General features: G+C 39.2%; 1 protein-coding gene across 7 annotated transcripts in view; it reads right to left on the bottom strand.

Moving 5' to 3' along the window:
* The window catches only part of BCLAF3 (BCLAF1 and THRAP3 family member 3), a 103255-nt gene that overhangs the window by 66343 nt on the left and 24067 nt on the right, over positions 1-12845 (bottom strand). For all 7 annotated transcript variants that reach the window (XM_032777987.2, XM_032777977.2, XM_032777982.2 and 4 more), the window contains 4 exons: positions 11567-11681; positions 11229-11292; positions 7800-7918; positions 4186-4300 (listed from right to left, as the gene is read on the bottom strand). In XM_032777987.2, the coding sequence (XP_032633878.1) occupies positions 4186-4300; positions 7800-7918; positions 11229-11292; positions 11567-11681 (413 nt within the window). The remainder of the gene's footprint in view (positions 1-4185; positions 4301-7799; positions 7919-11228; positions 11293-11566; positions 11682-12845) is intronic.

Raw genomic sequence — 12845 nt, 5'->3', positions numbered from 1 at the left:
TCAGGCTATGAACCATTTTATGACTGTGGGCAGAGCTGGAGTAAAATACAATCACTGCACCCTGCACACATACACCTCCACTCTGACCTTTGATGGGAACTTATTATTCCATAACAGGATCTCAAGTTACACAGCTCAAAGATACTGGCCTATTTTACTCCCATAGTGCAATATGATATCATGTTTAATTTACTTTTCACAAATACCTAACTCTCAACATTTCCTGTTTCTCCCTCCCATATCTGTATTTTCTGTCTATATATCTACATGCATTTTTCCAAGCTGAATCTCACTGAATTATTTTCTCTCTTTTTAATCTCTCTAGGTCACTTCATTATCATATTATTTACCTATTATCTCTTCTTCCCTTGTGGCTATTTGCAACTGCCCATTCACCAAGCACAATTTTTATTAGTGTCATTAACATACGCTCAGTTCTAGATCATTTATGAAGATATTTGGTTAGACTGGACCTGAACTGAATCAACATCCGTGGGATTCCACAAAATATTTCCTTCAAATCTGACACACTATTTAATAGTCTTTTTTTTTTTTTTAAATGGTCCTGCCCCAATTCTGAATCCATGCAACAATATTCATATCCAAGACCACATGAATCTGTTCTGATAGCAGGATTCTGTGAGTTACTAATGCTTTACTGAAATTCAAATATTAATCTTCCAAATTCCCTTTCCATACTTTCTGAATGACTTGATAAATTAGCAATGCAGTGGATAGTGGATCCATTTCTATGCTGCTTACTGCCCATGATTTTGTTCTTCTCTTGATACTTAGTGATTTTTTCGTAACATTTCCTCTATATTTTACTAGAGATAGAATTGATAGTAAATCAATTGCTGGGATCACTCTTCATTTTGCAGACCAATACTACCTTTGCTTTTTTCTAATGATCTGGCACATATCCAGTTTTCATGACATTTCAGAAATATATCATTCATGAGTTTTACAAATTCCCTTAAGAGCACAGAATGTATATTATGCAGACTGGATGATCTTTGTATTCATATTTAATGTACTTTATTTCCTTACTTGCTTTTTGTCAAGAACTTGTATAACATTGTCTCACTTTCTACTTGTGTAACCTTCTCAGGTTTTCTTGAAGGCAAATCTTTTTGAAAAGAAGCTTAATATTAGAGCTATTTTGGGATCTTTATTTTCATTCAAGTTCTTAAAATAGCTGCTTTCACTCTTCTCTACTGCAGTACTTTCCAACCCAAGAGATGCCAGACTACTCTAGGGGATCAAAGCCAAAGAGCAGTGGATGCTGAGAAAGTTATATGGCTCTGGATCTACCTTAAAGCACACTGCAAAATTACTCTTACGCTAAAGCTACAGGTGGCTCCTTGAAAACAATCTTGCCTCCTCGCTCCTGCTGCAGCCTGTAATTCTGTGATTGATGCTCACTTTTACAGAGATCAGGCTTAAGCTACAGCCTATCAGGCAAAGTTCTTCTCCCTTGGCACTTGGCTCAGCTACAAGAATATCTGCCACCCAGCCACAGATATACTCCATGAATGGCTATCTTAGCAGTATACAATGAGTGGGGAAATAGTAAGAGGGAGCAAAATGAAAAGAAACATTTTTAAAAAGGCGAAAAACAATATAGAAGAAGAGAGAAGATGGATGGAGAAAGGAAGCACAAGTGTCCCAGGGCAAGACAAGCACTAAAAAGGATGCTCATCTGCTAAACTGTCAGAACTGGGAGCTCTGACTAATAAAGACTGGTAAAAAATGTTCTAGTGCTATCCCTAAAAGCCCTTTTAATCTCTTTAAAACATTTGGCCAGCACTAACTCATTCTAATTTTTGCTGACAAATTCATTGTCAACTCTGAGGCAAGAATCTTGTCTTCAAACTGGCTAGCACATTGCTGGCTCTCTCTCCTTCAGGATGCCCTGCATTATTCAGTAGCTGTTCCTTCATAGATGCTGTTGCTTCTTACTCAGCAACTCTTCATTACTGGAACTTGTAAGTGTCAAGGCAAAGGCATTTTCTGCTGTCCAAGAACTCCCTTGTTTGCAGTTTCCTGTTAAATGTCAGGCTAAAGTTTTCACGCACCTTTGGTAGACACAATGCATTAACTCACTTCCCACTTTGAACCAACTCCCTTCTGATTTGCATTGAGTCTGTTAACCGCTAAGCTGGGCTCCCACAGTTTCAAATGCATAATTTTAATTTTAGTTCTGAATGAAGTATTATTCACGTCCTGTCCTAAACTGTTCTGTAGCATTGCCAGAGCTGTTAGAGAGTTGCCATATTACATCCCCAAAGCAACTGCATTTCAGTGTTGGTGAACTAATTGTGGATAATAAAAAAAATGTTGGTAGACTAAGGAAAAGTTTGATGAACCCATGAAAGTTTGACATTAAAATATTAACCAGATGTGTCAAGACATTAAATAAGAAAGACCACAAATTACATGTCTCCTATCTAGTTTCTTTTATTTATTCTGCATGCACCAGAACAGTCCCTTGAAAACTCAGGAAGTTGAGGCTTTAGTTCTAATTTACACTGTACTTATTTCAACAAAAGCTTTTCTGCATGCCTTTGGTTCTCTCAGGGTATGGCTACACTGGCACTTTACAGCGCTGCAAGATACAGCGCTGTAAAGCCTCAGTGTAATCAGCGCCCAGCGCTGCAAGTTACACTCGTAGAGGATGTGGTTTACGTGCAGCGCTGGGAGAGCTCTCTCCCAGCGCTGGCGCTCCGACCACACTCACACTTCAAATTTCAAGTGTAGCCATACCCTAACTCTGTTAACTTACAGTCACTCATTTATCTGAGGGCATTTCAATACTCAGTTATAGTGGCACAGCTGCAGCTGTACCCCTGTGGCACTCCAATGTAGACACTACTTATGCTGACAGGAGAAGTTCTCCCACTGGTATAGTTAATCCACCTCCCTGAGAGGAGGTGGCTAGGTTGACAGAAGAATTCTTCCATATACCTAGTGTGATCTACACCGGGGATAAAACTCAGGGGTGTGGATTTTTCACATTCCTAAGAGACATAGCTATACTGATGCAAGTTCCCAGTGTAGACCAGTCCTTAGTAAACACCTGAAAACAAACTAAATTTATTTGTAGAGAAACTGTCCAGAGGGAACATGCATTTATTTCTAATTATTGCAGGTCACCATTGGACCTGCGGTAATCATTTTGCCCAGTTTAATATACATATTTTATTTAAAAAAGACTCATTATGGAGGTGTTAGTAAAGGCCTCATCTAAATTTGGTGAATTAAAAATCTAGAGTAACATGAGCTTTTTCACTACATGAATTTTAAGTATGTCCAGTTATTTCTATTCTCTGAATTTTTTTCTTATGCATTTCCTAGAATATTTCTAGTAACTAAAATATAATCTCTCTGCAGAGCAGGGTACTTAATTTAAGCAAGATGTGCACTTTGTCCTTTGGTCAGCCACTGGAGTGTGTGGGCTGGCTCTCTGTTCCTGTGTTTTTCATCCAAAACTTCAGATGAGTCATTCAGTAATAAACTCTTTGATCTGTGCTTTAGGTGGGAGTATTTTATGAAGAAAGAGAACATATAGTGCATCACCAAATGTCTTGAATACAGGCTGCAATCAATACAAGTTTTAATTTAATAGTTCCCCATGATCTATTGAAATTGCAAAGTCATTCAGCACCCAGAATTACAATGACCTGCTCTCATTATCCTGTGTTAGGAACTCATCTCCCCATTTCCTGACTATCCTAAAAATGTTCTGACTCCACTGTAAATAGTTCCAAGTCTAAATCAAACAGTGTTCCGATTCCCAATAACCATCTCCATGCCAGGGAAATAAAAAGCCCATACTAGTTGCTTAGGAGTGGTAATAGGTATCAAGAAGCAGAAAAATCAAGATTTTAAATCAGAATGTCAAGATTCATGCAAGCCAATACCTTTTTGTATACTATGTAACAGTTGTAACATTTGAAAAAGTTCATATGCAGCAGAGTTTACCCATGACCAGTAAACTTTAGTACCATTCAGATGTAATTTAACACAGGTAAATCTTACGATGTAACAAATCATCTTTTGAATCTTAACATGACAAGGGATCAAGAGGCTTAAAATTCATGTCAGCCCAGCCAATTTTAAATCTGAGTATAAGGGAAAAAGAAGAGAAAGACACGGAAAGGGATCTATTTCACTTCAACTTACCATGTGAGGTTTCCTAATAAATTTCCTGAAAGGTGGTTTTAGGAATCTTATAGGTTTTTGGAATCCATCAATTTGAGAGTTCTGTAATTTTGACAAGCTACCATTGTGCTCATTCCTGATTGGATACAGAAAATGAAAAAGGAATGAAAACTAAGCCAGCAATATTTAAAAACTAAGCTATTTTAAAAGTTTAACATATTTTTTAATACTTACACATAATTTAAACTGGCACATTAATTGACAAATTACTAGTGGTCCATTTTCACTGTCGAAACCAAAGTTAAATGAAATTATCACTGCATTCTGGTACACAGATTAATAAACAGACAAGCTAGTGATTCTCAGTGCCTTCTTTAAATCCTCATCATACAACTGAAAATCTTTGTACAAATGATTCAATGATGCATGTGCTTGGCTATCCCTGCCTTTTGCTGGCTGGAATATGTTAGATCTACTTTTAATTATTTTACAGTTTGAACTTGTCTTAGCCTAGTGTGGCTGTCCAACAAACACTATGTTGGACAGCCACTATGTCCAACACTGTGTCTTAGTGTTCTTATAAAATGGAGAGTTCTATTAGTTTAAATGGAAAAAGTCTGCATTTTTGGAGCTAAAGATCACAAGTTCTATTCGTCATACCACATTCAGTACACAGTGTGACATCCAGCCTCTATTTATGTACCACTGATAGGATTTTCAAAAGCATGTAAGGGCCTGTCCACACAGTACAGCACTGATGCAGCTGCGCTGCTGCAGCACATCTGGTGAAGATGCTCAATGCCAAAGGGAGACAGCTCTCCCGCCTGTTCTAGAACAACTCTTTTTCTGCATATCCAGTACATTAAAAGCCCCAGCTGGCATTAGGGGGTAGCAAGCAGGGCAACTGCCTGGGGCCCCACGCCACAGGGGGCCTGCAAAGCTAAGTTGCTCAAGCTTTGGCTTCAGCCCAGGATGGTGCAGCTCGGGCTTCAGCCCCAGGCCCCAGTGAGTCTAACACCGGTCCTGCTCTGATTTATTTTGGCAGACCCCCTGAAACCTGCTTGTGGCCCCCATACCCGTGGTTGAAAACCATTGCTGAATACAACACACTCTTAGCACCCAAGATTAAGAGACAAGAACAAATTCTGAAGGTGGAATTTTAAAAATCTGGTTTTGACCAATGTTATGCATGTCAGATTAGACAATCAAATGATCCCTTCTAGGCTAAAGAACTATTAACTTATGAAAGTGCAGGATATGAAGAAAAACTGCACGAATAATGAAGAATCCTTGGCGTTACATGGCACCAATAGCAGCAAAGCTGCAAAGAGCAAGAAGAAAAACTTCATTTCTTCTTTAGGTCCGGCACAAAATTTTATTTTTTCCTACAACTTTTGAAGATTTCACAATTGGTGTCTTATATAAGGTTTAAATATAAAGCTGAACAATAACTGCCTGAAACATAAGACTGGGGTTTATGGTTAGCAGTTTCAAATGCATAAAACCTGGAATGCTGCTTTAATACGCCTTTTATATTCTCTCCTGACAGAAAGAAAATGGTTCATGTAAGCACCCAGTCTTCTAAATAAAACCACACAAAATTTGTAATTTTTAAAGCTCTAAATTAAAACAGACATTATGAAGTACACAAAAGAATGCTTACAGATATTATACCCTTAGGTCTCCTTCCTGAACAGGCCATACCACTCACCTCTCTCTCATTTAGTATACCACAAATACAGTAGTGTCAACATCTACCTAAGAAAAGATTCACCATAAAAAGAAGCAGCCACTACAAGTCAAGATTTAGCTTTGGGACTATACAAATGACCACTTCCATTTGCCTATTCAAGTTGCTTAGCATCTACTTTTAAATAAGAATTTATAGTATGGCCTAAAAGCATTTAAATGTAAATCTCTATTGTTTGAAAATATATAGTTATAAAATGAATTCCACGGATACTCATTGAGATATACTGGATGAGAGCTGAATAGCAGTGAATCAAGCTAGTCACTTACAGAATATATTCTGTATGATCTTCCATGAAAGTTCTCGTCAATTTTTTTTAAAAAAGGAAAACATGACGATGTTACAAACTGACAAAGGAAAGGAAATTAGTTCCTTCTCCCCTTCTTAAGTCTGCACCCAGTCCAAGCCACAAATTAGTTTTCTAATCAGCAAGTATTGCAACTTACTATGTAATAGACTTTGTATTTAAAATAAATATGCACTGGCATGTTATGAGATATCATCAAATCAAGCCATATTTCATTACAATTTGACAGTTTCCTCCACAATTATTCTTTTCTGTACAAAGAAGTCATTTCTGTATATTCCGATTAATCTTTTAAGGTTAACCAGTAACCATATACTCGTTCATAAGCTGAATTGTTTTTAATAAAAAAAGGGAAGCACCAGAGAAGGGAGTCGGCTTATGAATGGGTATAGAGAGGGACAGGAAGACACAGGGAGCAAGGAGAGCCAGCACAGCCAGAAGAGACAGAAGGGAAGAGGCGGGGCCAGAGTCTCTCTGCTTCTGGCCACACTGCTCTCCCCACAGCCCCAGAAGCAGCTGCGCCGCTCAGCCCCGCCCTCCAGAGCAGGCTGTGGCTGCACCACCTGGCCTGCCTGAGCACGCTGGCTGTGTCCGTGCCTCCGGCCCAGCCCACTGGAACATGCTGCGGCCACACCGCCCAGCCTGCCGGAGCAGCTCCTACCAGGCCAGAGACATTCTCCCCTGGCCCTCCTCAGATAAGGTGGGAAGGGATGGGATGGGGAGAGTGTGGGTGGGGGTCCAGGCTGGGGGTGGGGTCATGTGGGGGGTGGTCACAGGGGTTACTCCCCTGACCTCCAGATTCTCCCCCCCCAAAACACTTCCCCACCAGTTGCTGTCCCAGCCCATTAGGGTAAGCAGCTGGTGTGCCAGGACACTTTGTTTACTTAGGTTTACAGCCATGCCTTCGGATGCTTGAGGTAAACAAACCATCTTGGCCCACCAGCGGCTTATCCTGATGGCCCGGGAGCCAAAGTTTGCTGACCCCTGAATTATAGGGTCAAATTATGAATGGGTTGTAAAAAAAATTTCCATTTTTTACTTATTCATCGGGGCGGGGTCGGCTTATAAATAAACCGACTTATGATCCAGTATATACGGTAGTAAAATTGAGTTAAGCAGACATTTCTGTGCTGAATGTCCCCACTAATCAAGCAGTGGGAGGCACTCTGTGCAATAATAAACTAACTAAATCTTTTGAAAAAGAAATCTCTAAAATACTCTTGGAACTTCCTGCTTCACTGAAGGTATCCCAGGCGGGGACATCACAAATAGCAATGGTTGCACAGAACAATTAATTCCTTCCTCCTTCCTACAGCCTGGCCAGTGGGAACATTTAACACTAAAAGCTTCATTTTGGTTTTCACATTGCAGTTCATCTTTATAAAAGTTAAACCGTTCTCTCTTTCAAGGCTGTTCTTTGTTAGTTTAGAATAAAGTCTGGGTGTGTTTATAGTGGATTTCAATGGAATTTGATTTTGAGACTCAAAATTCAAGGACCAACCTTAAAAACGGACGCAAAAAATTTCTGATGACCCTACAGATCCAGGTATACAGATGTATTCACTAACAGTAGATTACCTTTGAATTACACTGTCTATGTGAAACACTCTCTCATCTTCATTCTGCAGCCTCTCTTTTCTCCTCCTCTCTATATCATGCCGTAGATCATTTGGATCTTCTAGAACTCTCACAACAGTCTAAGTAATAGGAAGGGAAATTTTACTGAAATTATATTGGCTATATAAAATCAATTTAAAGGCAGGTTACTTGATCCACACAGTACGTACTGTGGCTTGTCTTGTGCTTGCAAAACCATTTTAAAGTGTAACCATCTGAGGGCCGGTAGGAGGTTGGCATGCACACTGACCCATGGATACAAAGTTCAAACCTTGGTTATTAAGAATCAGCTCTGCAACTATCTGCTGATCCTCTCTGATTCATTTTACTAATTACAAGATCTCAAAGTAACAGGGAAGAAGGGTCAGTGTACAGCTGAAGAGGCAAAATATTCACAGAACTCAGTTACTGATACTTAGGCTGCCATTTTCCTTCATGTAGTTACCTTTATAAATCTGCACTGTAGTAGATTAGCAAGCAGGAAGAGGGCAGAATACTTAATTAAAAGACCTCCTGAAATGAGCATCCTATTTGGCTATCAAGTTGAGAAAAAAAGTACGGAATAAACTAAGCTATGAGTGGAATTCCAAGTGGAATCCTTACAAAGAAAGGTACATTAATGACAGACTGGGAAGGTGGCTCCTCTGTTAGAAAGGGCTCTGAGTCCCTCTTGGTGCTGGAACTCTTTCAGGCCTGGTGTAATGAAGTGGGAAATATCTGTGTTGAATTAATATGGCACATGAGACTCTGCATTTACAATGGCCAAGATAATGAGCATCCTACCAAATACTCAAACACAACAGCCAGGTTTATAGCCATGAAGGGAAGGCTCCTCAGCCCCAGCTCTGGTGAGATGTTTTATCAAGGCTGAGAAGAGAGAGATGTCAAAGCGAACACTCAACCATTACAAGACCCGGGGGCCTAGAAAAGGAAGGGGGTAAAGGTGAGCTAAATGGGTCTGCCCCAGGAGCCAACAAGAGCTGACAAGCTAGCAAGGAGACAAAGAGTCAGAAATGCAGAAACTGAAGTAGTGGCAGTCGGCTTCTCATAACCCAGAAATGGAGATAAATGGGCTGGCTGAAACATGTGAAAGACTGCAGGTTAGGGGTTAGGTAAAGAGAAATATGCGTGTAGATTTTTATTATGTTTATCCTTTGCTCTGTATGCTCTGTACCATTAGTGAATAAATAAAAAATGGGGGGCTGTTTTGAAAAAAGCTGTTTTGGAGTCACTATAGCTACCTCAGTGGTCAAAGGACCCCTGAGTGAAAGCGGTGACAGGTGCAAACCAAGTTGGGCCTGCCACATTAACACAGGTGGGAAACAGGGGAGCTGACAGCCATAGACCCAGTTCCAGAGTAGTTGAAGTGCATGGTTCCACACAGAGTGAGGTGCAAGAAGCCAGGTCTGCCACCTAAGGGGTACTTGAAAAGGACTAAAGGGGCTCAAACTTCACCCAGTAACTGTGACACCCAAATACATTACTTTAACCATCTGGATAATCTCTAGATGAGGGGCTCTCAAACTGGGGGTCGTGACCCCCCAGGAGGTCACAAGGTTATTACATGGAGCATCGCAAGCTGTCAGCTTCCACCCCAAACTCCACTTTGCATCCAGCATTTATAATGGGGTTAAATATATAAAAAAGAGTTTTTAATTTATGGGGGGTGGGAGTCACACTCAGAGAGACTTGCTGTGTGAAAAGAGTCACCAGTACAGAAGTTTGAGAACTACTGCTCTAGATGGAGCGCTCGTCTCCTTTGGTCTTGTTACCAAAGTCCTCAAATAAGATTACTTCCAAAATTGCTTAATTTTCAAAGGTCTGTTTTCATATCTAATTTATTCAGCTAGCCTTCTCAGCATGGTATGAAGCTTTGAGCAGAAGATATAGATATATGTTTTATTTTAGATCGGGGTCAGCAACCTTTCAGAAGTGGTGTGCTGAGTCTTCATTTATTGACTCTAATTTAAGGTTTTGTGTTCCAGTAAGACATTTTAACTTTTTTTAGAAGGTCTCTTTCTGTAAGTCTATAATATGTAACTAAACTATTGTTGTATGTAAAGTAAATAAGGTTTTAAAAATGCTTAAGAAGCTTCATTTAAAATTAAATTGAAATGCAGAGTCCCCCAAACCAGTGACCAGGACCCGGGCAGTATGAGTGCCACAGAAAATCAGCTTGCATGCCACCTTCAGCATGCGTGCCATAGGTTGCCTACCCGTTTTAGATGATGCTCAGATACTACACTTTACCCAGAAATATTAACTAAGGATGCTGCACTGCTTTCTCTTTGGAAAATACTAAACAAGAAGGGGCCATCATTAAAGTCTGGATTTTATTCAGCCACCAGGAAGACAACTTCCCCAACATTCAAAAGGAGCAGCCATAAGCCTACTAAGAACCTAGCTCAACATACAGAAGTTAACAGGCTGGTGAACTGGGGGATTAGACCTTTAAAGGCAATGCTTCTCCATACAGTCCTGAGCTTGGCAACAAGGGCTTACCTCTTGAACGTTTCTTTGAAACAACTACATCAAAATTGTCTTGATATCTCAGCATGTTGTTTCTTAACAGAGAATAGAGGACTATGGGACTCTGAATGGGCTGCTATAACCAATTATTTGTCTTTCCTCTTTGGAAAAAGACTGAAGTACTTTTGACCGGTTGATCCAAAGCCTTTTCTTATTTGTCCCACTTTTCTTATTTGCATCTTGTTCTGATATCAGAGAACACCAGCCAAGTATCCTCAAGTAAGTGCCCTTTTCCCAAACACTTTAAGCACCTAGTGTGAAATGCAGTGCTTGAAGCCTGGGTGCTTTTCTGGATCTACATTAACTAGATCCTAACATTTTTTAAACAATATGTAAATACAACTATAATCATTAATTTAAAGTACATTGACAATTCAGTTGGTTTGAGGTAATAGTGCTGAGGCTGCTTGTGCCTACAAAAAGAGAAGTACTCAGGACAACTATTTAGTTTAGCAGGAAGGGAAGGAGGTTAACACCTTTTATAACCCCAGGTGGAACACTGGATCCATGGGTTAACTGGCACCAGCTCAATATTTAAACTGCTTTCAAACGGTTCTGGGTTCACAAAGCACAGCATGAGTACTCAAAAACTTCAGTTAGTGCAGAACACATTTGCCTACTTATTGAATGGGCAGGGAAATACACGACACTTGGACTGTCAAGATTCAGTTTCTAAATCTATGTGCAAACAAAATGTGGAAAAAAAATTAAAACGATCTTAAAATTGCTTGGTGGTTCAGGATTTGTATACTAACGAGAATGTTATGGACGAGTTACAAGAGCATGAAAAAAGGATAACAGAATAACAGATTGTCATTGTAACTTATTCTCCCCCCATAAAAAAACAAAAAATTAACATACCTGTCCAGATTCACATGGCATAGCTAGTTTATTCTGAAGTTCTGCCAAAGATATATCAATTCTCCTGAAGTAATAAACCGAAATGATATAAGAATGAGTATGCCACATTTAAACATGGAAGAGAATGATTACTTTAAACTAAATGTGATTGTTATTATGGCCATTTTTAAAACAATTATATTACACAATTGCATGCTATGCAATTTATAGTCCACTAAAAGATGTTGAAAGAAATAGTCCATTTATTTCATATTCCACATTAAGCTGCACATATAATATAATGGAAACAATTGAATAGCTTAATCAATATAAATAATAGCACAAAGTTGATGCTTTACCTGTGAATTTCTGGATCTGAATATATTTTAACTTCATTTAAATTTACAACTGGTTTATCCTGAATTTTTGAGAAGCGTTCATTTAGAGTTAGGTCAGAAGATGTAAAATAATTTGCTGTGAAGATATATTAAATGCAAAAATATTACTTTATCATTTGAATTGCAATTGCACAATCATACTATTAAAATATTAATTGCACAAAATAACGCTGAATGCTGACATTAAATCAAAATAAATTCCACTTGAAATCCAACCCTAACTCACACTACTGAAAGATTAGTACTTTAACAAACTGCATACTTATTAAAGCAGCCATCCTAGTACTTTAATATTTATAAAAAATATCTCTCTATATATGGAGATATACCTCTCATATAGAACTGGAAAAGACTCTGAAAGGTCAAGTTCAGTCCCCTCCCTTCACTAGCAGGACCAAGAACTGATTTTGCCCCAGATCCTTAAGTGGCCCCCTCTAGGGCTGACCTCACAACCTGGGTTTAGCAGGCCAATGCTCAAACCACTGAGCTATCCCTCCCCCATATATTAGCAACAATGTATTTAATCATTTCATTTTTCAATGAAATTAATCTCAACATAAAGAGATGTAAGGGTTTAACATCTCTGTTAATATAGTATTTTAAATACTGGTACCTATGGGCTGTCAATCAGCATTTCATAGAAGTAGCACTACAACAAAATTAACAAGGAGCAGCAAATGTCAATTGCTTATAGTTAATTTTGAATAAAACAAAGTTTATCTTATCTCACTCCTTCCCTCCCAAGAAAAGTTATATGAGAGGCACCAGTATCTCTCCACTGCAACACAACCCCTGGTACTGCAAGATGGGATGCATATAGGTGTCCCACTGAGGTCAACAGCACTCTACCTTGCTGCAATAGTTTATGCATATGGATTATCACATAGAATTGAGGCCCCAGCTTTGTATTTGTTTTGGATGTAAATGAAATGCAAATCAAGACCATTTTTACTTAGTATAAAAACGACGTAACCAAGTGAGGCCATCAATTAAGAGACTATTTTTGTCCCAGCAGTCAATTTCTAGCCCCACCTTTAACAATCAAGAGCTCCAATATCCTACCACCTTCTCCAGGCTGCCAGGCAGTCTGTGTATCCCTTACCCACATTCACTCAGGAGAGAACCTCAACTCTTCCTTGACAAGCAGCTTAATTTGATTGCTTCTCTAGTAAACCCTTCCTGAACCCTTAGCAGGACACCAGACTTCCTCTACTCTAGACTTCACATCAGCATTCCTTAT

This window comes from Chelonoidis abingdonii, chromosome 1, assembly GCF_003597395.2.
Source record: "Chelonoidis abingdonii isolate Lonesome George chromosome 1, CheloAbing_2.0, whole genome shotgun sequence".
Classification (NCBI taxonomy): Eukaryota; Metazoa; Chordata; order Testudines; family Testudinidae; genus Chelonoidis; species Chelonoidis abingdonii.
The sequence above is the reverse complement of the archived record's forward strand: the minus strand, read 5'-3'. Positions and strand labels throughout refer to the sequence as shown.